General features: G+C 41.1%; 5 protein-coding genes across 8 annotated transcripts; all 5 read left to right on the forward strand.

The window, feature by feature from the left end:
- Positions 1 to 332: 332 nt before the first annotated feature.
- Positions 333 to 6,632, forward strand: si:ch1073-429i10.1 (delta(14)-sterol reductase TM7SF2). Its single transcript, XM_057351855.1, has 12 exons — positions 333 to 403; positions 1,912 to 1,944; positions 2,018 to 2,084; positions 2,191 to 2,378; positions 2,699 to 2,753; positions 2,823 to 3,020; positions 3,843 to 3,946; positions 4,057 to 4,176; positions 5,293 to 5,461; positions 5,607 to 5,687; positions 5,858 to 5,980; positions 6,064 to 6,632. Exons 2-12 carry the CDS (start codon positions 1,918 to 1,920, stop codon positions 6,222 to 6,224), a joined length of 1,293 nt encoding a protein of 430 aa, XP_057207838.1. The 5' UTR covers positions 333 to 403; positions 1,912 to 1,917; the 3' UTR covers positions 6,225 to 6,632.
- Positions 6,633 to 8,321: 1,689 nt separating this feature from the next.
- Positions 8,322 to 11,412, forward strand: LOC130565265 (histone H3.3A). Its single transcript, XM_057351875.1, has 4 exons — positions 8,322 to 8,444; positions 10,162 to 10,305; positions 10,380 to 10,533; positions 10,609 to 11,412. The coding sequence occupies exons 2-4, from the start codon at positions 10,178 to 10,180 to the stop codon at positions 10,735 to 10,737; spliced, it is 411 nt and encodes a 136-aa protein (XP_057207858.1). The 5' UTR covers positions 8,322 to 8,444; positions 10,162 to 10,177; the 3' UTR covers positions 10,738 to 11,412.
- A 509-nt stretch (positions 11,413 to 11,921) lies between these two features.
- LOC130565264 (histone H3.3A) lies at positions 11,922 to 14,524 on the forward strand. The gene is made up of 4 exons (XM_057351874.1): positions 11,922 to 12,053; positions 12,977 to 13,120; positions 13,195 to 13,348; positions 13,424 to 14,524. Exons 2-4 carry the CDS (start codon positions 12,993 to 12,995, stop codon positions 13,550 to 13,552), a joined length of 411 nt encoding a protein of 136 aa, XP_057207857.1. The 5' UTR covers positions 11,922 to 12,053; positions 12,977 to 12,992; the 3' UTR covers positions 13,553 to 14,524.
- A 694-nt stretch (positions 14,525 to 15,218) lies between these two features.
- On the forward strand, positions 15,219 to 17,498 carry eif3k (eukaryotic translation initiation factor 3, subunit K). 2 transcript variants are annotated; one of them, XM_057351863.1, is made up of 8 exons: positions 15,219 to 15,421; positions 15,576 to 15,674; positions 16,161 to 16,281; positions 16,501 to 16,578; positions 16,672 to 16,738; positions 17,045 to 17,122; positions 17,196 to 17,321; positions 17,398 to 17,498. In XM_057351863.1, the coding sequence occupies exons 1-8, from the start codon at positions 15,360 to 15,362 to the stop codon at positions 17,427 to 17,429; spliced, it is 663 nt and encodes a 220-aa protein (XP_057207846.1). In that variant the 5' UTR covers positions 15,219 to 15,359; the 3' UTR covers positions 17,430 to 17,498. The 2 variants fall into 2 exon arrangements, with proteins under 2 accessions (XP_057207846.1, XP_057207847.1); XM_057351864.1 differs by having other exon boundaries at positions 16,504 to 16,578.
- Positions 17,499 to 18,426: 928 nt separating this feature from the next.
- On the forward strand, positions 18,427 to 22,209 carry kbtbd3 (kelch repeat and BTB (POZ) domain containing 3). 3 transcript variants are annotated; one of them, XM_057351853.1, is made up of 4 exons: positions 18,427 to 18,469; positions 18,965 to 19,181; positions 19,509 to 19,674; positions 19,756 to 22,209. In XM_057351853.1, exons 2-4 carry the CDS (start codon positions 18,979 to 18,981, stop codon positions 21,172 to 21,174), a joined length of 1,788 nt encoding a protein of 595 aa, XP_057207836.1. In that variant the 5' UTR covers positions 18,427 to 18,469; positions 18,965 to 18,978; the 3' UTR covers positions 21,175 to 22,209. The 3 variants fall into 3 exon arrangements, with proteins under 3 accessions (XP_057207836.1, XP_057207835.1, XP_057207837.1); XM_057351852.1 differs by lacking the exon at positions 18,427 to 18,469 and adding an exon at positions 18,476 to 18,646; XM_057351854.1 differs by lacking the exon at positions 18,427 to 18,469 and having other exon boundaries at positions 19,065 to 19,211.
- Positions 22,210 to 26,845: the final 4,636 nt, after the last annotated feature.

Consider the following 26,845-nt stretch of genomic DNA (forward strand, 5'->3'; position numbering starts at 1 on the left):
CATGTTTTTTATTGTGTTAGTAAAAACATATATATTTGTTTTTAAACGGAGTTATCTCATTTTGGAAATAAACTCTTCATATGTAGTTAGTTTGTCAATGGCTGCATGTGTATAATGAACATAATGAACCGCAATATGGTTTAACTTTATTATTCATCTATATTCAAATGTTTTATGAATGAATGTGAAGTGTTGATTACACACGCACGCACGCACGCACGCACGCACGCACGCACACACACACACACACACACACACACACACACACACACACAGAGATGTCGGTTATTGCATGTGTCATTCAACAGAGACGCAACACATCATGTGTGTGTGGTAAGAGCTGGAGTATAAACGGCTTCTCGAAGGAGATCTTCACTGCAGTCTGCCTCACACAGACTCCCTGGTAAGACTTTTACTTTTCTTCATTGTACAGACGCTCATTCAGTTTGCACTAAAACTATTACAATATTTAAAAAATCACATTTGATTAGAAAAGATGTAAATATTCAAACATGCATTCATTTAATGTCTCTCTTTCTTTATGTACACTTTGTCATAAAGGTAATGCTGTCGATGTTTAGGGTTCACACTATTTCTGCTTATAAATGTGACCCTGGACAACAAAACCACTCGTCAATTTTTCGAAATTTTTACATAATCTGAATATTCACAGCTGAATAAATGAGCTGTGATGTCTGGTTTGTTAGGACAATATTTGGCTGAGCTACAACTATTTGAAAATCTGAGGGTGCAAAAAATCGAAATATTGAGGAAATCACCTTTAAAGTTGTGCAAATGAAGTCCTATAGCATATTACTCGCAAAAATAAAGTTTTGATAATTTACGGTAGGGTATTTATGACCCTGGATCACAAAACCAGTCTTAAGTAGCACGGGAACAGTTTTAGTAAAAGACAAATCGTGTGGGTCAAAATTATTGATTTTTCTTTTATGCCAAAAATCATTAGGATATTAAGTAAAGATCATGTTCCATGAATTTATTTTGTAAATTTCCTACCTTAAATATATAAAAACTTTATTTTTGTGAGTGGATGGTCTGCCACAGTGCCCCTGATTAACAACTTCAAAGGCGATTTTCTCAATATTTAGATTTTTTTGCGCTCTCAGATTCCTGAGTTTTAAACGGTTGTATCTCAGCCAGATATTGTCCTATTCTAACAACTCATATATCTATAGACAGTTTATTTATTCAGCTTTCAGATTGTGTAAAAATCTCAATTTCGAAAAATTGACCCATAAGACTGGTTTTGTTGTCCAGGGTCACATTTACAAAATATCTTAATGGAACATGATCTTTACTTAATATCCTAATGACTTTTGGCATAAAAGAAAAATGGGTCGTTTTGACCCATACGATGTAGGCCTACTTTTGGCTATTACTAATAATGTTCCCGTGCTACTTATGGGGCGATTCACATTTCGCGTCTTTTTCGCGCGCAAGTTCGTCATTTCAAATGTAGACACACGACAGACGCGCATACGGTGCCGCGCGCACATTATTTTAGGCGCGTCGGCGCCGCATCGAGATGGAAATAGTTCAACTTTAAGCCTGATTCACTTTCGCGTCTTTTGCGCGAGCAAGTTCGTTATTTTATATGTAGACACGCGGCAGGCGCGCGCAAATAGGGAGCGACGCGATGCGCATGCGGTGCGACGCTCCCGTTTTTCTAGGCGCGTCGGCGCCGCATCGAGATGGAAATAGTTCAACTTTTCAGAATGCCGCACGCGCACCGCATGAGAAAGCATTTAGATGAGAAATGTGAATCGGGGCTTAGACTGGTTTTGAGTAACATGTTAAATGTTTTCTGATGTTAAGTGTTTCTTGAATGAATGAATGAATGCGAAGTTTTGATTTTTAATGAGTGAGAAAATCCTCTTCTCTCTTTTTAAGGACGCGATGAACACACACGAGCAAGAGTCTCAGGTGAGTTTGTTTTGAGTGGTTTTGGAGACAGCAGATTAGACGGCAGACGGTGTTTCTGACTGAATCTCTGCAGGTGCACAGGAGCCGTGAGCTGAGACACGAGAATGTCCTGCAGGTCCAGAGTCAATGGAACAACATCCGTAAGTCTGTCTCTCCATACAGTACTGTGAGCTGTTGATGAGACGTCATTTATTTCACAATGAATCCAGACAAAGATCGTGTTTGTTTGTTTGTGTGTATTGACAGATCTGTTTCTGGTGTGTTTTCTGTTGGGGGTGTCTCTCATAACTCTGTTGGATTGCTGTCGTGCGTCGTCTGAGCCGTGGGTTCTGCTGGGTTCTGCTGAAAGCCCCATCTGGGACTGGACCGCTGTGTTCCTGGTGCTCCTCTACACTGTCCTGCAGGGGGCGCTCTATTATCTACCTGTAGGACAGGTGAGACCAGAGCGTGCTCAGTGTTTAAAAGAAGATATTTTGAGAATTGTTTCAGTGGTTTTGTGTCCGTACAATGGAAGTCAATGGTGTTGTTTGAAGATCGACATTTTTCGAAATATCTTCTTTTGTGTTCTGAAGAAGAAAGAAACTCATACAGGTCTGACATGACATGAGAGTGAAGAAAAGATGAAAGAAATGTTTTTGCTCAACTATAGGAATGAAATGGATCAGTTGAGCTTTAAACTGGTGTATGATGTGGTGAGTGTTTTCACATGACATTAAGTGTGGTTTTCTGAATGTATTTCTCTTCACATATACAGGTGACAGAAGGCAAGATGAGCTTTCATGGAAAGCGATTAAAATACAAACTCAATGGTAAGAGATTTGATCTCAGATGGAGGTGTTGTGTGTGATCTGTGAGTAATGTTTTGACGGTAACACCAGGTCTCCATGCGTTCGTGTTGACTGTGGCTCTGGTCTTGAGTCTGTGGTTCTGTGGGTTTATACGGGCAGGCGCTGTGACCCAGCGGTTGTTTGCGCTGGTGAGCGCAGGTGTTTGTGTGTCTCTGCTGATCAGTCTGATACTGTACCTGCACCCACTCACAACATCCACCTCTACACATGTACAGTACACCAACACAGGTACAAACCTTCCTCTTTCCATCAATACACACTTTTATATGGTGTGTGTGTTTCATAGTGTCTGCGCGTGTGTGTGTGTGTATGTCTGCGTGTGTGGGTGTGTATGTGCGTTCATGTTTGTATATCCCGGTGGGGACCTAAACCTGAATACACACCAACACATGGGGACTCGTGTCACTGTGGGGACCAAAATTGAGGTCCTCATGGGCACAAAAGCTTATAAATTGTACAGAACAATATTTTTTACAAATCTAAAAATGCAAAAAGTGTTCTATGATCTTTAGGTTTAGGGATAGGGTTAGGGGATAGAATATACAGTTTGTACAGTATAAAAACATTACGCCTATGGACTGTCCCCACGGGGATAGTCAACCAAAGCCTGTGTGTGTGTGTGTGTGTGTGTGTCTATGTCGTGTGTGTGTCTGCATGCGTGTGTGTCTGCATGCATGTGTCGGTGTGTGTGTGTCTGCATGTGTGCTGCGTGTGTCTGCATGCACGTGTCGTGTGTGTGTGTGTCTGTGTGTGTGTGTGTGTGTGTGTCTATGTCGTGTGTGTGTCTGCATGCGTGCGTGTGTCTGTGTGTATGCGTGTGTGTGTGTGTCTGCGTGTGTGTGTGTGTCTATGTCGTGTGTGTGTCTGCATGCATGTGTGTGTCTGTGTGTCTGCATGCGTGTGTGTGTGTCTGCAGGTGTGCTGCGTGTGTCTGCATGCATGTGTCGGTGTGTGTGTCTGCGTGTGTCGGTGTGTGTGTGTGTGCATTTGCACTCCGCATCAGATGTTTTGGCAGTGAGTTCATATGAAATCATGTTATCTTCAATACAGCAAAGCCCATGTTGAGTTTTGTTCTGGGTCACATCATGGACCCTTGTGTGGGCGACATTGACGTGAAGCAGTTTGTCATGGTCAGGATTGGATTCATCGGTTGGGTGAGTCTGTGTGTGTAAACCCTTCTTCTCTGCGTGCTGTTACACACACACACACACACACACACACATGATGATGATGATGATGATGATGATGTGTTCATGTCCTGCAGGCCGTGATGGATGTGATTTATCTGCTGACAGCTGTAGAGATGAAGGACTCTCTCTCTCTCTCTCTGCTGCTTGTCATCATCTTTCATCTTATTTACATACTGGACTTCGTCATCGATGAGGTCAGAGAGAGGTCACATGACTGTCACGCAAGAAACAGAATCACATTTAACTTCTTAGTTAGAAAAAGAGTCAGAAATCTGACAAATGTCATTAGAGTTTCAGAAGAGAAACTGAGCTCAGATTTGTCTCGCCTGCGATCAAAAGTCAATATTATTGAAGATCTCAGTATGAACTCAAACATTTCTCATCACATTGACTCAAATCCAGATGATTTCACCTCAACAATCTACATTCATTACACCACCTTACACAGACTCTCATGTGTCTCAACAATTACACTCATTTCATTCTCTTTTTATTTCTCCTGAGAGAAACATCTGAGATTTAAATGAAACACAACTGAGAACTTATCAAATTCTATAAAGAAAATGTACCATCATCAAATAACCACGAGTTCTAGACTGATTTGAGTCTTTTTTACTTTTTCAGTTCAAGCATTATTTTACAATGGAAGCAGAAGGGCAATTCCATGAAAAATCAACCATTTTTTATGAAAAAAAAACGTTTTTACCAAAGGTTTTTACTACGGTAATAGCAAAGATATCAACATTTGGTGGTTGAAATGTGAGGTCTCTCTTCAAGTTGTTAAAGCATTTGTTTTATTTTTAGCGCATGATTTTTCATAGTCAGCTAAGTGCCATTTTCAAGATTATCACATCCATAACGCTACGTATTCCTTATAAATGGACACATGAAAATTAAATGTATTAAAGTAACTATTTGAAGTTTTATGAAGAGACGTGCCTTCTGCATTCATTGGGTATTATTGCTTCAGGTTCCTGCATTTTAATTCTCAGAAATCCTACAAAATTAGTTGTCTCCCAAAAAACGTGTCCTTTTTTTGTCACATCCATAACGCATGTTTATTTTCTAAAATAGAAAATGTATTCATAGACTGACATTTTTCTGATGTTTAAACTCTATCAACAAGGGTTTAGTCAAATATAAACAAATGGTTCGTATATTGGTAACAAATACATTCCACGAGCGTTTATATGTCACATCCATAACGCTAGAGTTGCCCAGTCATTAATTCCTAACGCCAGTAAACAGTGAAAGAAATTGAATTAATATCTGATGTTTGTGAATAAAGTTGCATTCATGTGTTTCTGTAGGCGACTATATTGACAACTAAAGAGTTTACAGAGGAGCCGATCGGGTTCATAATGATTTTGGGCGAGTATATCTGGATCCCGTTCTTCTCCAGTTTACCTGTTTACTTTCTTCTTCAAAAGCCCAATAACATCCATCACCTGTCAGCTGTGTTCATCTGTCTGCTGTTCGGTGAGAATACTCTTCATGACCTGACGTTTGAGACACACACGAGCATGACACAAACATCGTGTGTTATTTGTGACGCTGTAAGAGTTTCCTTGAATGTGAATCCCGAGACACGGGTGTGTTGGAACACCTGTCTTCTCTTTGGCAGGTATTGGGTTCCTGATCTACTATCTGTCCAATGAGCAGAAAGACGGTTTTCGCAGAAATCCACACGACTCCACCTACTCCTGTGTGTATTACATCTTCTCGCTTTGCTTTCTTATAAATCTCTCATGTATGAAACACAGATCTGTTGTGTAAACACATCCCACCGTTGATCTGAGGACTGATATTGAATCTGGCATCAAACATGTTTTTCACACACATTTGATACAATTGATACTGTGTCCTCTTTTAAAGCTCTAGAGACGATCAGAAGTCCGTCGGGTCAGAGTCTGCTGGTGTCCGGGTGGTTCGGTTGGGTCAGACACCCAAATTACTTAGGAGACATTTTGATGATGTTTGCCTGGTGTCTCCCCTGTGGTACGAATGCATAGAATAAGAGCATTGGATTGTCGTTGTTTTCTCACTTCAGCGAGTCACGCATTCTTGTGTTTGCCCTGCAGGATTCAGCAGCGTTCTGCCGTATCTGCCAGCATTACAGTGTTTTAATTTACTGAGGAAACGAGCCAATGAGATTGAAGAATCTTGTCTGAAGAAACACAGAGGTGCCTGGAGAGAATACTGCAGAAGAGTGCCATACAAACTGATTCCTTACGTGTACTGAAAACTTTATGTGAAACACAAAAAACACATAAGCTACTCAGTATTTACTACTGTACACTTTTATAAACTACAAAGTGGCCCAATTTAAAGTATACTAGAAGCAGTATACTTACTACATGAAGTATACTTAAAATACACTTAGTAAACTTTGCTTGTGTTAACTTGTTCAAATGAAACATAAGTCATGACACAATTAACACAAGACTGATGCACAAGAGGGAGCTTGATACATGAAATTATGACCATTTATAAATATACAACTCTGTCAATAAAACAAACAGTGTGATCATATAAACATGGCCATGTTTGTTCTTGTGATTTTTCAAAAGACCAAACAGCAAACGTTTCCAAGACGAGACTAAATGATCATCAATATTCTCAACAATAAAATTATATACATTTTCACAAAAGGGTCTCATGAATGAATAAATGAAGTTTTCAAAACCTGTTACAAAAAATGCTATTTGTATCAACATCTTCTTTACCCTGTTATGAGAGTAAAACAAATTCCCATTTTAACTAGAAAACAGCCACTGTTGAATGTTAAAGTCCCCGTGAACCGGAAGTTGCGATCGTTTTTGCTTGCATATTTTGACGCATTTCCGAGTGAAATAGAATCTTGAATGATAAAACTAGTGGGCATGGTTTTCGTCTTTCTCTGGGAATTGATTGGATGTATAAAAACAGCCGTTGCATTATGGACAGAGATACTCTTATTATAGAGATGGGAGGGTCTGCAATACTTCCAATTGGAGAACCTGTAACGGCTAACATAACCCATTGACATCCATTAAATAAAACTAGCATCCAGTCTACTGCGTTCCGCTGAAGCCAGGGCGTTAGCATTAGCCGTTAAGTTTTTTTGCCTAATGGTTGCAGCCTTTCCTTTTAAAAGGGCTTTGTTTTGTAATGGACCTGGCAGCAGACTGAAGGGGAGGAGTTAACGGATGCTCCGCCCAAGTCGTCTAACATACATCATCTAAAGGCCCGTTCAGATTGCGGGAGATGCGAAAAAGCGAAACGAATACCCGACGAATCAAGTTTTCATATCAACGACGAAACAATGTTCACTTTCTTCTATTTGACGCCCGCACGGTAGATGGCGCTGATGGAGAATACATTTCACCCCTAAACATTAGGTGGCGCTCAACCGCTATTCAGGCTTCGGCTGCTGAGAAAAAGAAAAGCTTAAAGCTTAGCGCGTAGCAATACAGGCTACTAGTACTGTTTGCTTTACGTACTTACAACAGCAGAACAAGAAATGGATTTCTCCAGCAGCAGCGAAGATGAGTTTATTGTTTTTTGCCTGAATGAGCAAAGGAAGAGAAAAAGACGATATTAGGTTCACCCTATTCTTGAGAAGAGCACAGAGTTTAATAGATTGATCCAGGAGTTGAAGCTGTACCACGATCGTTTTCATCGTTACTTCAGGACGATGGTCTGGGGGTTAATTAGTTACCAAATGGCATTTGCATGGCAGCTGTACTAATATGTGTACACTTGTGTTCTGTCTGTTCTGACACCAACGACAGTAACAACTCGACATCCATTCTCTCACAACAGCTTTCTGAGCCTTTAGCGCCCCCGCGTGCCCTCAGTGGCTCTAGGCGCGTGACGTAAAATGCTCGATTCTTATTGGACGGTCCGTTTCTTCGCTTTGCGAATGGGGAAAGATTCGTCGCACTAGACGAAAAAAAAACCTTCGGATATTCGCGGTCTATATGAAAGGCTTCATAAGAATCTATTGTTTTTGTTCTAGAACGTTATCGAGACGAACATTCGCACCGAATATTCGTGGGCAATCTGAACGGGCCTTTAGATGGATAGTCACTATAGAGGGGTGCATTTTCAGATTTTAACTCAAGATTATGAGGGCACACGATTTTTAAAAAGAGAATGACCCACATTGATAAGATATTTACAATAAACGCTGCAATATTTCATGAAAAAAATAAGAATTGTCATCTTTTATTTCACTGGGACTTTAATTTCGTGAAAAGCTAAAAACTAATTCCCCAAGATATTTTTTCTTAAATAATAACACATCGTTTTCATTAATATAATAATAAAATACATTTTTCTTTAACTATGAGCGACACGTGCTCATGTGAAGGAGCCGCGGTGCATGATGGGAAAGTGTCAGCCATTTCACCTTAAACTCTCTTCAGGCACTAAAAGCCCGCCGCTGCGGAATAATAAAATCTCTATAAACACTCGACAGGTGAGTCCTCTCTCCCTCTTTCTGTCCATCACACGCGGTAAAAACAAATAATCATATTCACTGTTGTCATGGATGTTATAAACATCGTGTCGTAAAATAAGTGATTTACAGAAGCGTCTCGAGCAGAAACGGCGAACAGTCGCGCTCAGTCTCTTTTCTCTTCGATAATTTTAACTCATTCTCGTCGTTTTAACCTCAGTAATGTGCACAAAAACTCACTAAAATTGAGCATTAATATGTTGTGCGGTTGTATGTGAACCGCGTAGTTCGAATAACGTTTGGAATCGTGTTGTTTTCGCCTCATTCGTTAAACTGCTATTTTGTCTCTTCTCTCAAATTTCCGAGCAGCAGCCATTATGTCATCCGGTTGGAGGCGGGGTTTGTGCTGCACAGTGCGCGCTGATTGGCCCACCTTGACTGAATTTACGCACTCGTTTGTGTAATTGTCCTTTATAGGCTGAGAATATGATGATTGACGTGTCATACTAAATGGGGACGACTCAACTGGTCCGACTGTTGAATGTTTTTTTTTAACAAGAAAAATCTTAATAACATCCAAATAGCAGGATAACAAAAATAGAAAAATTTCCGCATAAACAAATATTAATAATAATATTAAATAAATAGGCTAAAACAAATACAGAAATGCAATACAGTACAAGGGGCTTAATCATCCAAAAATACTTTCAAAAGATTACATAATTTGAGGGCTTTTATGATGCACAAGTTTTAAGGATTTGAAGAAGATCTTTAAATCTTTCTGAAAAAGCAAAAACGTAGGGCGGTTATTAAAGAATCTGCATGTATGAATAAAGTAATTGGCCAAGATTACAATATTATTAACCAAATATTCAACATCACAATTCTGACAAAAGGACATATTTTACACTTTTAAAATCAAAGTCAGGTATTACATATTTCAAACTCAACCAAGCATAGAGGTCATCCCAGAGTTTTTTAGAGAATTTGCATAAATAAAACAAATGTTCCAATGACTCTATGTTTGCTTTACAAAAAGTACACTCATTACAATCCATTTTAAATCTATGTCTGAGGAACTCATTACAGGGATAAATATCATTAATAATTTCAAACTGCACTTCTTTTACTTTAGGTAGAAGTGGAAAAGAGAGAAATCTTGTTCTAACCCGAACCACTTTATCTTCAGGAAAATCAAAAACAAGAGATCTCTTCTTTACTTTAACGGGGAACGTCTGTGTATTTACTAATGTTCTTAAAACCTTATTTTTATCGACTGTTGAATGTCATTCATGTAAACGAGAGAATTTGACATTCTATTCTGAAGCTTAAAATGATAACAGTGTAAACATAGTAAGCTGTTCTATACTTTATTTTAATACAGGTAATATTACAAGAAAATGTACCATGAAACGGCAGGGGCTTAACGTTATTTGTTGTATCTTTGCCTGTGAAATATCACGGGGTATAAATATGGTTGGTTATCATTTATATCAAAGTACCATCGTATTATTATTGTATTATTGCTCCTGTATGACATATCGCTTATTGCTCCTTGAACTCTCTTTAAGTCGCTTTGGATAAAAGCGTCTGCTAAATGACCAAATGTAAATGTATTATCTAATACCATCACTGTACAACCCCACTACCATTTTTAGTATGGGCATGTTTTTGTTAAGTGTGTAATACGGTGTGTGTCTCTGTATCATATATGTAACGTGTGTGTGTGTGTGTTTAGGTGATAGTGTGTCAGTATGGCCCGTACTAAGCAGACCGCCCGTAAATCCACTGGAGGAAAAGCCCCTCGTAAGCAGCTAGCGACTAAAGCGGCCCGTAAGAGCGCTCCCTCCACTGGAGGAGTCAAGAAGCCCCATCGCTACAGGTGATGATGAAGCATTACTCTGTTTTTCTTCATGTTGACTCACAATTCATCTCACTGTCGTGTGTGTTGTGTAGGCCCGGTACTGTGGCTCTGCGTGAGATCCGGCGCTACCAGAAGTCCACTGAGCTGTTGATTCGCAAGCTTCCGTTCCAGCGTCTGGTCCGTGAAATCGCCCAGGACTTTAAAACCGATCTGAGGTTTCAGAGCGCTGCCATCGGTGCCCTTCAGGTGCGTTCACACAAACTGAAGGAATAATGGTGATAAAACAGGTGTGTGATCACTGTTGATCGTGTGTGTTTGCAGGAGGCCAGTGAGGCGTACCTGGTGGGTCTGTTTGAGGACACTAACCTGTGCGCTATCCACGCCAAACGTGTGACCATCATGCCCAAAGACATCCAGCTGGCACGTCGCATCCGTGGAGAACGCGCTTAGACTTCAGTCTCTTCCTCTTGTCTGCACGTTTTCTTCATCTGTATTTGGTTATTTTTTTATTGGAGTGTCAGTTTTTGTGAGTGATTTTTCTATATTTGTGTTTGTGTTGGCTTTGTACTCTCGGACATGTGTCTGCCCTCAGGATACTTAATAAACTAAACTACAGGACCGGAGGTGCTGATTCAACACTTAAAGCAGATCTCGCACTGTGATGTCTCGACACGCTCAAATCTAAATCATGATGAAAGAAGTCAAGACTGTCGGTGCTAACCTTCTCATTTTCCTCTCCGGAAATGTTACGTGTTCGTTTTGAATCTGTATTTGAATCTTGTATGTGTGTGGTTTTCCATTGTTTTTTAATACACAGATCGGCAGATGTGTATGTATAACTTCAGTGATGCATTCTGGGATTGGGTTCTGAACGTTCCTTACACATGGCTTGGAGGGCATGATTTTTTATTTGTGTTCTTTGGACAAATTGTGTTATTTAGCATATGTAGCAACAGACTGTACCTGTTTTATACCATTTGGTAATATTCGTGAGTCTATTTGTGAGATATTTAGCAGACACTCAGGTTTTTTCTACACCCATCATAGTTTTTATCACAAAGTGATTGTTTTCTGTGTACTTCACAAATGAGGAACAATAAAGTGGTGTTAAACTATATACTTTCATTTCCTGGGTTGTTACAGAATTGAATTCTTTATTAAAATACATATCCATGATAATAGAACATCAGAATTGCATCGAGTTTCCAGTAGCTTTTAAATGTTTAAACTAAATGTTGCAAATGTATTAATGTGGCATCTGCTATCAGTCAAATTTATGAACGCGTTCAAAATCACAGTGACCAGTAGTAAAACTCTGGTAATACAAATGTACTGATGTTTACTTGTAATAAAACCATAGTTATATTTTCATCCGGGTTTGACTGCCTCCATGAGCAGCGTACACTCAATAATAGGTATATTTGTATTTCTACAAGACTCCCGCTTATCTTGTGGTATTATTTAGAGTATCCAGGAGTACTATGTTAATACCATAGTAAATGAGTAATACGACAAGCATTCAGTGCTATAGTGTTTATTAGAGTAACATCATATTACCATGTGATAACTTTACCGTCGTGTCACGGGTTTAATATGTTTCTAACAGGTCTATAATGGTTGTGAATCGGTAATGTATTGTATACGCGCGCGCCGCGGTGCATTATGGGAGCCACTGCCCGGCGCATTTCCGCTCCCATTGTGCGCGAGACGGTAAATAACAGCGAAGCAGAAATTAAAACACTCTTTAAAACAGCATTTCCGCAAAGGTAAGACCCTTCAGAGCACATTGAATATAAATGTGTTGTTTAGTGGATATATAAGCAGGGACACTCGTGTTTTGTTTTCATTCGCGTGAATTTGAGCGCCTTTATGTTTGTATCTGTGAAATACTGAAGCACTTCAGTCGCGCGAGCTGCAGAATCACTCCAAAACAAAGCGACGATTCACAAACACCGAAAATCCACACACACGCTCCCATTCCTGCTTTAAACACGCGATCCTGAATGCGAGGGGTGTCGTCTTTATAATCCGAGTGTAATTGTCAAGAACAGTCGAGTAATTCGTAGGGAAAATGTCGACGTTTTATCGTTAGTTTCTTGGTGTTCTCGCTCAGTTCCCTGTCCGTATCAAACAGGCGCCATGATGGCGGCTGAGGGGGCGTGGCTTGCACGGACATCCCTCTGTATTACATCATCTCTGATGTAATCACGCCGCATGCTCATGCTATTGTGTATATGACAATATATGAAGAGTTTGGTTCCAAAATGAGATAACTCCGTTTTTAAAAATGTTCAAAAATCATGTTTTTTATTGTGTTAGTTAGCTGTCTTTTTTTAGTTATTATGGCATAAATCAAAACAAACCAACTGCAGCTTGATTTATATTAATTAGAATGCACAATAAAATAACATGATTTTTGAGTTATCTCATTTTGGAACCAAACTCTTCATATATATATATCATTTCTGAATCGTTTTTTCTTGACTTATTTTTTCTGTTATTTCTGGCCTCAATTTTCTTTCATGTCTTGCATTTCATCAGGATGTTATTATTTCTACCATTATTGTCCATTATATTTCCTGTGGTTGATTACGCTTTAACCATAGGAATATATTCCCAATTTAGCCATGTAATAATGACTGTGTGTGTCTCTGTATCATATATGTAACGTGTGTGTGTGTGTGTTTAGGTGATAGTGTGTCAGTATGGCCCGTACTAAGCAGACCGCCCGTAAATCCACTGGAGGAAAAGCCCCTCGTAAGCAGCTAGCGACTAAAGCGGCCCGTAAGAGCGCTCCCTCCACTGGAGGAGTCAAGAAGCCCCATCGCTACAGGTGATGATGAAGCATTACTCTGTTTTTCTTCATGTTGACTCACAATTCATCTCACTGTCGTGTGTGTTGTGTAGGCCCGGTACTGTGGCTCTGCGTGAGATCCGGCGCTACCAGAAGTCCACTGAGCTGTTGATTCGCAAGCTTCCGTTCCAGCGTCTGGTCCGTGAAATCGCCCAGGACTTTAAAACCGATCTGAGGTTTCAGAGCGCTGCCATCGGTGCCCTTCAGGTGCGTTCACACAAACTGAAGGAATAATGGTGATAAAACAGGTGTGTGATCACTGTTGATCGTGTGTGTTTGCAGGAGGCCAGTGAGGCGTACCTGGTGGGTCTGTTTGAGGACACTAACCTGTGCGCTATCCACGCCAAACGTGTGACCATCATGCCCAAAGACATCCAGCTGGCACGTCGCATCCGTGGAGAACGCGCTTAGACTTCAGTCTCTTCCTCTTTGACCCGTTCTTCTTGTCTTCGGCCTCCCTCTCTTTGTCTCTCTCTTTTTCTCTCTTACTGTTTGTTGGTAGTTTTAGCGCATTGGTCATGATAGTGGGGTCTGACGTATGTGGTTGTTTTGTTTTTTGGCAGCAGACTATTAAGGGTACTTCTTGTTTGCATGTACCAGCCTGTACCTGATCAGCCTCAAACACACACACACACACACACACACACACACTTTACCCATGTGTCACGAGTGAAACAGATTGCAGACAGGGTCAGAGGTCAGGGCTGATGTCTGCGTTTAGAGGTTCAAAACCTCTAGTGCAGGGTGCTAGGAGAGCCCTGATCCATCCCAGAATCCCACAGACTGTTGGCACCCTGATGTGTCTGTGTTTGGGGCTGTCGGTCAGAGTGCGAGCATCTCTCCAGCAAATGTGTATTATTGCTATATTGAGAATAACTTTAATTATCAATGTCTGTTCCTTTTTTAAAATGCATTAATAATAGCTTGTTTCATAGATCTAGAGCATATTTTTGAAGAAAAAAATTCAAGAGGTGGATATTCCTATAAATACATTTTTACATTTCAAAATTATTTTTGTTTTCTAAAGGATAAATTTCCGATTGATTGTGTGTAAAGGGATATTACCCATGATTCTGTTCCGCCTCTCTGTGTGTTCTCCAGGGAATGACGTGATCCTTTTGATAGGAAAGTCTTATGCTTAAATAAATCAATTTGTCCACTTGAAACTGTTCTACAGTTTATTTTTGTGTACATGAGTAAAATAACACATCTAAACGCTGATGTGATTCCTCAGGCAGATGTGTAATCCTGCTCGATATTTGACTATTGTTTGATTTGTTTCTTTAATAAGAGTTTGACTGCATAACATTCAGGTGTTTAAATAAGATGATCTTTGTAATTTGAAATTTCTCTTATTACGTAATAAATGGATGTCACACACTGTTTTGTGAGGGTTTTGTTTCTTTTAATGAAAATATTCATTTCGTGGTTTATTTTTAAAAACAGCGAATTTTAGATATGTAAAATATAGCAAGCATCTGTTTTATGTTACATACTAAAAGGGACAATTCACCCAAAAATGGAATTTACTCTCCCTCATGTAATTTCATACCTGTATAAATTACTTTGTTCTCATTAACAAACAAAAAAAAGAAAGATTTTTGGAAGAGTGTTAGTCATTTTCAGTTCCTGGACATCATTGGTAACCATAGTAGGAAATATTAAATGGTAGTCAATGGTGCCCCAGAACAGGTGTTTGTTTTCCTAAATTCTTCAAAATATCTCATTTAGTGTTCAACAGGACAAAAAAATACAATACTTTTTCCAACTAAGGCAGTGGACGATGTCCCAGAACTGAAAATTGCTAACATTCTTCCAAATATCTTTCTTTGTTATTAACAGAACAAGAAATGTATACAGGTTTGGAACAGTAAATGATGACAGATTTCTCATTTTTGGGCGAACTGTCCCTTTAATATATATATTGTGTATGTTTGGAATGTGTATATAAACAATAAAAAATCGACACAGTGTAAAATTAAAAGTTTAAATTTGTTTCATGCAGAATGGGAATCTGTTTTTAATTACTCCGCCCCCACACACGGCGGCGCTCACAGATGCCGCGTTCGCTCGTCAGTCACGTGACGTCAGACCTTTGGCCGCTTGCACGCGCTACCGTTGCGCTGCTGAGCACCGGTGTCCGTTGAAGAAGAAACTAAAACATATGAAGACGTAATAATAATAATAATAAAGAAATAAGAAAAACTGATCTGGAATCATGGCTACGACGTTTGAGCAAATGAGAGCCAATGTGGGCAAACTGCTGCGAGGAATCGACAGGTAACGTTAAAGATGACGAATCAAACACACTCTGAATTCAGAACTCATAAACAGAATCATTCTTGACAGATAAGCAATAGATTTATTATTGAAGTCTGTGTCGTCATCTTAAGAGTTATTAATAAATAAACGAATAAGTATTGTATCCGTGCAGGTATAATCCAGAGAATCTGGCCACACTGGAGCGGTACGTGGACACACAAGCGCGAGAGAACGCGTATGACCTGGAGGCAAACCTGGCTGTTCTCAAACTGTGAGTGGGCTTCACGCACACAAATGCTAGGATCTCGTGTTCGTATCATGTGTAAGAAATAGACATGTCGGCACACTCTATTCTTCTGTAATCGTTCTTCATCTATCAGTATAGATGTATATATAATATCAGCTGTTATTTAACTCCTGTTTGCTTGTTGAATTGAAAACGCAAACAAAGTTAAACATCTTTCTGAGAACTGTCAAAAAATGGTCCAAACAAAAGCAGGTTTGTGAACATTGATGTCAGATTTTTGTTATGTTTACTTATTTTATTTGTTTATTTCTATTGTATTTCGGGTTAGGGTTGGGGTTAGAAAAGCCTAACCAGGGACTGCAAATTAGCCATTGGCTAGAAGTCTGCATGTGAAGCATCTGTAATGTTATTCTGCATTGTCCCTGCTAAACAAACAATTCATTAAATAAATAAATAAAAACTGAAATAATATCAGCCACTGCTGTGTGTTGCGTGTGTGTGTGTTGTCAGGTACCAGTTTAATCCACCGTACTTCCAGACCACAGTGTCAGCACAGATTCTGCTCAAGGCTCTCACCAACCTGCCTCACACAGACTTCACACTGTGCAAGTGTATGATCGACCAGACCCACGTATCCTTTTAGAGCAGCGTTGAATCCAGCTCGGAATGATGACCACAGGCCATTCGTTTCAGTTGTTGTTTAGTTCTGACACTTCATGTAGCCATCAGTTACCACAGAAAACAGCTCTTGTTTGTAATGTTTGGCTTGGTTTGTGAAGGTATTACTTCCGTGTTGTCAAAATTGATGTGATGTCATGAGATTCCTGCCGTTTCCTTGACTACGGTGTCGCAGCAAGAGGAACGTCCGATAAGACAGATCCTGTATCTCGGTAACCTGCTGGAGACGTGTCACTTCCAGAGCTTCTGGGTAAAAATACACACACAGACACGCACTCAGAGCTTCTAGGCCTGTGCGCTCTCTTTTGAGATGAAGTTTAAACTGTATGTGGGGGTTTTTCAGGCAAGTCTGGAGGAGAACAGAGATCTGATTGACGGAATCACAGGATTTGAAGAATCTGTGCGAAAGTGTGAGTGATATTGACTCTGACAGTATACAGGCGATCACCACACCATCGTTGGCTCTTACACATGCATGACAAAATAGTCTTGTTTTACAGAAAACAAGAGTTGTTAAATATACTCTAGACTTAAAATGATGGAGGAACGCGAGTCATCTCTAGAGATAGAATATCACGGCGTTATGGGGTGTCTTCTGTTGACTGTTTTTAGATGCCGAGCAAGTTAGCGAACCAAAATAGTTTTTTTTACATCAGCATGCGTGTTTATTTTGGAATTGCGATATATTTGGACGTGTTTGCTCTGTCTGTTTTTAGTCATCTGTCACGTGGTGGGAATCACATATCAGAACATTGAGTATCGCCTTCTGGCTGAGATGTTGGGAGATCCTCTGGGTGAGAGCAGACCCCACACCAGATCACTCTTGATTGTGTGAATACAGTAGTGAGAATGTGGTTCTCTTCACAGACACTCAGGTGAAGGTTTGGATGAATAAATACGGCTGGACGGAGAATGAGGACGGACAGATATTCATTCATAGCCAGGAGGAAAGTGTCAAGCCCAAGAACATAGTGGAGAAAATCGACTTTGAGAGTGAGTCTCTGTCTGTGACGTCACGTTTGTCTTTAGTGGTGTTGAGATATTGAAGGATGTTCTCTTGTGTCGACAGGTGTATCCAGCATCATGGCTACATCGCAGTAACACACACGCACATGTTTCCTGATGTTCCCCTTCATTGAAATTTGCAATAAAGTCATTTTAATAAAGAGACACAGTGTCACGATTTTCTTGTTCATCATCAGAATTACACATCGGACAACGTGACTTCATTGTCATCTGGATATTTTGTCATGCGTGTGCGTTTGTGTCAGGATTAAAACTGAGCTCATTTACTCCGTATCAGTTTCCAAAGCATCAGTTCTGTTCTACAGTCTTTTATATAAACTGGCAAGAATTCTTCAATTCGCTTAATTGTATTGCAGTAATGTAAACTTTTTTAAATCAAAGAACATTTTAAAATTAAACATTTCAAACCACAAAACGTTTTCCATCACAGAGATGATGTATGCGAAAAATAATATAACGAATATGGCTAATCTGTGGTAAATTATTTGTCATTTGTAGTGAAATCATCATCGTGTCAGAGCTGTATTTTGATGTGTGTGACAGTTATTGGCCACAATGTTGTCTAGGCCAGTGGTTCTCAAACTGGGGGACCCCAAGATGGATCCAGGGGGCCACAGATTTTGTGGCATTTTATGAAATATAGAAATTGATCATAGATTTTATGCAATCAAACATCAGAAAAATGACACCACCAACCAAAAGAATTGAGGTTCCAGCATTGTATAACTGAATGTTTTTGGTTTATTTAAAATTCTAAGTTTAAGATTATACGTCTTTATATGGGGGGCCGCAAAGCGATGCACTTAACACAAAGGGGGCCTTACAACGAAAAAGTTTGAGAACCACTGTGCTAGGCAACAACGGCCACTTCCGCTTCCTGTTAGTGTGTCCCAGTGTGTGCGATCTCTTTTGCCATGCACTCAAAAGTACCTACTATTCCAACACAAAAACACTACCTACTATTAGGGCTAGAATAAGTAGGCGAATTGGAACGCAGGGGGTGTGTCGTTGATCTGGAACTTTTCATATGCGGCTCCTTTAAAGCCGTGACGTCATGACGCGTTCCAGGCGGCGCGCATGTGCAGTGAAGAGGAGCGCTGTCCCGGTGCTGAAGCGTGAGTGTCGAACGTCTTTTATCTCTCACTGGAAATCAAACACAAATTAACACCAGTCAGAATATTTCAATCCGCGATGTCGAAGTTCACACACGTTATTATAAAGAATGTGTCAATCAAACTGCGTGTCAAAATCTGCGTGTGATTTGATTCACGAGAGCAACACAAATGTCTCAGGTCCGATCTTTACACAACAGAAAACATAGTTTAACGTTCTGTTACTGTTACTATAGTGAATATGCATCAAAATGAATAAGAATCAGACAGACGTGTTCTGGAGTCATGCAGATGCATGTTTGAACACTGGTGTTTTGTAAGGTCAGATCAGGTGGTATTACATGTAATCATTTAGCAGACGCTTTTAACCAAAGCTGTGACTTTGACTATTATGACCGTGACTTGTTTAGCTCTCCCTGGATCGACGTATGAATGCATGAATGCATAGGGTCAGATGATGTTTGTGTTTGTCACTGTCACTGATGTGTTGTTTTGCAGCCGGTGTTGTGCTGATGATGGAGTGCAGGTTTCTGTGTGACGGGCTCTCAGAGCAGCGCTCCGTGTTCCTGGTGTCCGACACTCACGGACAGCAGCTCATCTCTGTTCTCCGGACCTTCAGAGAGCAAAAGATGCTGTTTGACTTCAGCATTCGTGTGCAGGACGAGACGATCCCGTGTCATCGCTGTGTCCTCGCTGCGTGCAGCGACTTCTTTAGGTGACACACAAACATTATGACATTCAACAGGTGCATTGAATGAAGGAATTTATTCCATTTGATTTCAAGTTATTTGTATTTGCGTGTGTGTGTACTGGTATTCATCACTGTGTAGGGGCCTAATGTCCCCACAAAGATAGTACTACCAGTAGATTTTGACCTTGCGGGGACATTTTTCAGGTTATATTTATTGAAAATGTAAGCACGCAGGTTTGTGTGATTATTAGGTTTAGTTGATAGAATATATCATAAGCCTGATATAAAATCAATGGAAGTCTATGGAATGTCCCCATGGAAACCAGTGTGTGCGTGTGCGCGTGTGCACAGGGCAATGTTTCAGCTGGACATGAGAGAACGTGATGATGGCTCAGTGACCCTCAGTAACCTCCCGGCACCTGCGGTTCACACATTCCTGGACTTTGCGTACTCCGGTGAGATAGAAATCCGAGAAGATAATGTGGACGTGATGTTTCAGCTGGCCTCCTTCCTGCAGGTGAGTCACAGGATGATCTTAACAGATGTGATATCACAGCATCGTATTTAAGTTGATTCATAGATCTCTTTGATCTTTAAGGTCAGTTTCCTCTCGCGCGCCTGCAGCGACTTCTTGGTCCAAAGCCTCGACCTCTCCAACTGTCTGCAGCTGTTAGCGGTTGCCGAGGGTTACGGATCGCCGTGCCTCCTGCGCCGCGCGGCAGAGTTTGTCACGCAGAACTTTCACGTGCTGTCCTCCCGAGCGGACTTCCTCGAGATGCCAGCGCGGGTCCTGGCACGTTGCCTGTCCTCTGACGGCCTCAGTGTTCCGGACGAAGAAAGCGTGCTGCGCGCTCTCCTGCGGTGGACTCGACACGAGCTGCAGACGCGCGAGAGTCTGCTGCCGGAGCTCCTGTCGCAGGTCCGTCTGCATCATCTCCCTCGCGCTGTCCTGGAGCGCGCCGCCCGCTCGGAGGTGCTGTTGTCCAATGATGAACGCTGCCGTCGTGCAGTGAGAGATGCTGCAGGACGCGTTCGAGAGTTTAGCGGGTTGTTTCCAGATGCTCGTCCTTCCACCACATCCAGCTACATTTACGTCCATAAAACGGAGGAGAACGGAGAGACGCGTCATGCTTTCTGCTATGACATCAGTGCGGACCGCTGGACGGAGCTGGCCACGCGCCTCTCAGATCTGCCCGGGTCAGCCCTCAGCAGTTTTGCGGAGAAGCTCTTTGTAAGCGGAGGATGTCGCGGCGGCTGTCGTCGTACCACTCGCCTGCACATCGCTGAACCTCATCACGACGCTACGGATGAAGTCTGGTGCTACTGCCCCGTGTCCAGCACCTTCACGCCGGCCCCGCCCATGAGACGCTCTCGGACCATGCACGCGTCCATCAGCGCTCTGCGCGGCATCTACGTCATCGGCGGGAGAACTGCCGGCCCCAGTGGCACGTGTAGTCTCCTGGACGTGGAGTACCTCGATCCTCTGAGAGGCGAGTGGACGAGCGTCAGTCCTTTACCCAAAGCAATCTACTTTCCTGAGGCGAGCATCTGCGGGAACATCATATACGCCCTCGGCTCTGAGGTGGAGATTTCAGAGGCCTTTAATCCGTCTCTGGACTGTTTTTTCCGCTATGACGCCGTGGCGGATCAGTGGTGTCAGCTGGTGGCAGAGTTTGGTCACGCCACACTGGTGAAGGCCGTTTCCATCCATGAGACGTTATATCTGTGTGATCTGTCCACATATAAAGTGTTCAGTTTCTGTCCGGACACGTGCGTGTGGAAGGGCGAGGGCTCGTTCGAGTGTGCGGGTTTTAACGCCGGTGCCATCGGGGTGCGGGAGAAGATCTTTATTCTGGGTGGAGATTATTCACCTGATGAGATCACAGATGAGGTGCAGGTGTATGACAGCGGGCGCTCAGAATGGCAGGAGGTGGCACCGATGCCACGCGCTCTCACAGAGTTTCACTGTCAGGTGTTGAGCTTTAACACGTACAGAGACCCGTGGAAAACACACTGAACTGACATGGATTCTATACGTATATAACTCACTCAAACCGTATGGATCCACAGAAAACATTTTTGAGCATGTTTGATGCTCAGTGACTGCTGTTTAGAATCTTCTTTTGTGCCGATCCCTCATAACAGTCTCTGAACATCTTCTGCGACCGCAGTTAAATCAAAATCAAATCAAGCATTAGGACTAAAATTTAAATTGAAATATATTCCACTTATATAGCAATATAATAAATAAATATACATATTAAATATATATATATATCAAAATAAAAGCTCATTCTAAATATGAATAAAACTAAAGTAAACACTAAGGACGACTTGACAGAATTTCTGAGGGTTTGCACAGAAGAAAGAACACATGCATGGAGAAAATCAAAAAACAACAAATAACATATATCTGAAGTGTTTATTGTTTATTATCAGAGTGAAAGTGCTGTTCTCTCACACACACACATCATTTCATCATCAAAGGGATCTTTAGTTACTATAAAAATCAATACAGTGTTTTTACTACAAGTAAATGTTGTCAGATGACATTTTCAGCCGTTCAACTCATCCATTCATTTATTGTATAAAACAGACATCACTGTACCCTGATAGCACATATACATCTGGCTTACGTCTGTAATGTCAGAGCCAAGATGTCCAGACCAGAGACATTATTCTTCTCCTGAGAAACAAAGAGCGTTTCTAAGCACAGTGGGGAACCTAGGCCAAAAGGGCGCCCCTTCCTGAAAGAACAACACACCGATTCCTGATCAAAGATCATCTTCTCGGGAAAAGACAGAGAGCATCTCTCAGTACAGTGAGAGACCTGAGCCAAAAGGACACCTTCCTTTGAGAAACAACGGACTCCCTCCAGTACAGCAAACTCCCTACTGAGCTAACACCTACATCTGAAACGATGCATACAAGTGAATCACAGATGCAGACCTCACCCTGCACCCCAACTGTTCCTTTCCTCCCCTCTCACTCAACGCAGGACACCCAAAAGCTCCGAGGACCGTACACAAGAAAAGAACACGACACATACACATGTTTGGTCTCATCCAAAAGGTCTCAGTGCAACTGGTACAATGGTCTCACTCCCATAACAACAGAATGTAATGACAAGTTTTGTAAGAACTTAACAAACTTCCCTCAGTGCTGGAACATTTCTCACACATTTGGTGACTTTCACCAATCACCTACTGTATGCAGATGAAGTACAGCCCCAGGGATCACAAGACCCAATCACAGCCAAATTCCTAACTCTAAAGAATATTTCCAGAATGCTTTGTTCTGGTTTCGTATTTAAGGGAAGTTGACAAAAATATCTGTAGCCAGATCTCCCGCACAAATCCCTGTGTGTCGTCTCTTGCCAGGTATGCAACATTGAACTTCTCTGCTTTATTTCTTATGATTTTCTATTATTTGTTATTGATTTATATTGATTGCCATTGATTATTGAATTGAACCTTGAATTGGATTTTGAATTATGCTTACCTGGCTAATAAATTGTTATGTTTGAATTCATTCTGTATTGTTCTGAGTTTATAAACTTTAGTAGATCACGCTATATCCTTTGTTACCGCAAATCTACGTTCAGGTTAGTGACGGACTAGAATCCTGTATTAGGTGGAGCATTGGGCACGCCAGCTGAGATTCTAGAGCTCCGGCTAACTGCTTGGCATTAGTTTAAGTGTAATTAGACCGTAGGGGCTATCGTCTCCGTTTAGAACAGCACATAGGTTGTCTGACCAATCTAAATAGGGCAAGTCACCAAAACCTCTGGTTATTGTAATATTATTCTAACTAAGTGTACATAGGAAACTATGGCATGATTATATAAAGCTACCGTCAGAGGAAGTAAGATTGGTCTATTTATCTCTTTGGAGTGGTCATGACCTCTGGTTGGAAATAATCATTACTTTAAGTTGTCAATAGTCTAAGGGGACTAGATCAAATAATGTTTCAGGAAGTGCTGGTTGGAGACGGCCATCTGAACATTACTGGTCATAGAAACCTCTGGCAGTGACCAAGACTGGCGAGTTTGTGACCGTGAGATCCACGTATAACGGCCGGCGCGAGACTAAGCGACATTGAGAATCGGATGAAGGAGTGTAATTTAGAATAAAACAGAGGAATCAGACATCCGTCCAAATTTCACAATTATTAATGATAAATGCCAAGATATTATTAAATTGGAGTCAGATAAAATAGAGGTAATTAAATGAAATATGCTTTCATTCAAATATTGTTTCACTAAACAAAGGAAGACAAGAACACGTGTGAAGCTTTCGCCACGCCTCTGGATACCGTCATTGGACCAGCAGGTGGTGCCTTACACGTCTATTTGACGTCAGCATTTACATCTGCAAGACATCTACAATACATAGTTTGCTCATCTGCAGTATGTCTCTGAGACGTCTGCTGTCAGACATCATATAGACATCTAGAAGACGTCTGTAAGATGTTTATGATTTTTGAATGGATGTAAAGCTGCTCTTTCTAAGATGTTTAGCAGATGTTTTTACACAGCAGATGTTTTCCAGATCTCCAGATCTTTAGCAGACGTATTACAGACGTTCAGATGTCTCTGAGACGTATTGCAGATGAGCAAACTATGTATTGCAGATGTAAATGCAGACGTCAAATAGACGTAAGCCAGATGGATTGTGCTATCTGGGTAGGTTCTGCTCTGATCTTCTGTTTGAAGAAACATCATCGTCATCTCGCATCGTCTGTCGTTCAGCATCACATGATGGTCACAATGAAACAGAAGCTCTTCATGAGTCCTGATATAGTTTGACCAGAAGCCACATAAGCAGAACTGTGATCAACACGATCATGAAGTTTAGGAACAACTCCTGTGTCGATCGCTTCATTTCACAGATCTCCGAACAGATGACACAGAGAGAGAGCAGCGAGAGAGAGAGCGAGAGCGAGAGCGAGATCATCTGTTCAACTCATGCCAGAGCTGTGCTGTCTTACACATGCTCGCACGCACACACATGTTGGTATTGGTGGTTTAAAGGGACATTCTCAACTCTTTATAATACTTTATTTATATAGCGCTTTTACAATTTTCATTGTTACAAAGCAGCTGTACATGAGACACATTGACTACAAGCAAAACAATCAAAGTTGTACCTGCAAAAACAAGAAAAGGTTGAAACACAGAAGACAGACACACCCACACACAAAACACTCCACACACACAACACGCACACGCACCAACACACACAGACACAGAGACACACACACACACACACGTACGTACACAGACAAGTACGCACACACACACACACTCAGTGAGAGCACACATTTAGGATAAAGGAGAGAGAAGCACAGGTCAAATATAACAGACTATAAATTCCTATATGCAATATTAATTAAGTAAAACTTTAAGATTCTAAAGCAGCCCCCCCGGTCAGGCAGATAGTGCAAAAACAGTATGCAAACGGTGGCGAGGAACCCAAAACTCTAATCGAGAAAAAAAACCTCAGGAGAACCCAGGCCCAACCAGGGGATTCCAGTTCCCCTCTGGCAAAAGCTGCTGCCTCTGCACAAGCTCCAGAGAACTTGCACAACAAGGCTAAATAAAATAAATAAACTTAATAATAAAATAAATTATAGTTTAAGATTATCATTAATAATCTAATAGCATTTGAAATTTTGTGGTGAAGACATGTCAAGAGACCGCGTCCTTCTTTATCCAGCTCTATCATCTCAGCTCTTGTCAGGTCCCCACTTCCCATTCTCCGCTCTACCATCAGGTCAGGCCATGAACTGCATCCTGCTCGCTGTGGTAACCTTGGAACAATGAGACAAGACTGGCTGAGAGTAGAGTACTGTTCTGTACTCTTTGATGCAACAAGTACATCAGTTGTGTTTTTGGTTCCGGTTGATCTAACTAATGCAGCCTAAACCCTCTGAGGATTTATATTATGGAAGAGTAGTGTATGCAAGATTAAAAAGATGCGTCTTTAGTCTAGATTTAAACTGACAGAGTGTGTCTGCCTCCCGGACAGTGCAGGGAAGACTATTCCAAAGTTTAGGCGCTAGATAGGAAAAGGATCTACCACCTGCACTTGATTTTGAAATTCTAGGTATTACCAACTGACAGGACGCCTGAGAGCGTAATGCACGTGAAGGACTGTAATACAAAAGGAGTTCATTCAAGTACTGAGGAGCTAAACCATGTAAGGCTTTATAGGTAATAAGCAAGATTTTAAAGTTAACGCGATGCTTTATAGGTAACCAGTGCAAGGTTGACAGAACCGGGCTAATATGTTCATACTTTTTTGTACGTGTAAGAACTCGAGCTGCCGCGTTTTGGACCAATTGGAGTTTTTGTAATAAGCCTGCAGGGCAACCACCTAACAGTGCATTACAGTAGTCTAGTCTTGATGTCATGAATGCATGAATTAACTTCTCTGCATCTGAGATTGACAGCATATGACGTAGTTTAGATATATTCTTAAGATGGAAAAACGCAATTTTACAGGTGTTGGCGACGTGGCTCTCAAATGACAGATTACTATCGAATAGAACGCCAAGATTCTTTGCTGACGACGAGGGTTTTATGGAACATCCGTCAATAGTTAAACAGTATTCTTGGTTGTTACTTATAGCAGTTTTCGGTCCAATAAGTAACACTTCCGTTTTGTCCGAGTTCAGTAATAAAAAGTTGTTACTCATCCAGTTTTTTATATCGACTATGCATTCCATTATTCGATGGAACTGCTGTGTTTCATGAGGCTTCGAGGAAATATAAAGTTGAGTATCATCAGCATAACAGTGAAAGCTAACTCCGTGTCGCTTTATTATATCTCCTAGAGGTAGCATGTATAATGCGAAGAGCAGAGGCCCTAAGACTGAGCCCTGTGGTACACCGTACTGGACTTGCGATTTGCGTGACACCTCATTGTTTATTGCTACAAATTGAAAACGGTCGGATAAATAAGATTTAAACCATTTCAAAGCTATTCCCTTAATGCCGACATAATTTTCGAGTCTATGTAGGAGTGTGCTGTGGTCAATGGTATCGAATGCAGCACTAAGGTCTAGCAGCACCAATAACGAGATACAACCTCGGTCAGACGCCAATAGCAGATCATTTGTAACTCTGATCAAAGCAGTCTCTGTACTGTGACATGCTCTAAATCCAGACTGGAATTCTTCATTGATGTCATTCCTTTGGAGGAAGGAGCATAATTGAGTTGAAACTACTTTTTCCAGAACTTTAGATATGAAAGGTAGATTCGATATAGGCCTGTAGTTCCTTAGTTCTCTAGGGTCGAGTTGGGGTTTTTTGACAAGGGGCCTTATAACAGCCACCTTATATGCTTTAGGCACATGTCCTAATGTCAGAGATGAGTTAATAATACCAAGAAGAGGATCTATAATTTCTGGGAGCATCTCTTTCAGTAGATTTGTAGGTATAGGGTCTAGTATGCATGTTGTTGATTTAGATGATCTAATAATTTTAGACAGCTCATCTTGATCTACGGTATAAAATAATTGCATTTTCTCCTTAAGGGCGCTGTAGTTAGTTTGTTCAGCGGGTTTCACTTCTGATTGCATTGTTATAATTTTTTCTCTAATATCTTGGATTTTATATGTGAAGTAGTTCATAAATTCATCACTGCTATGCTGATATACAGGATCAGAAGTCACTGACGATTTAT

The sequence above is a fragment of the Triplophysa rosa genome, linkage group LG14 (assembly GCF_024868665.1).
Source record: "Triplophysa rosa linkage group LG14, Trosa_1v2, whole genome shotgun sequence".
Taxonomy (NCBI): domain Eukaryota; kingdom Metazoa; phylum Chordata; class Actinopteri; order Cypriniformes; family Nemacheilidae; genus Triplophysa; species Triplophysa rosa.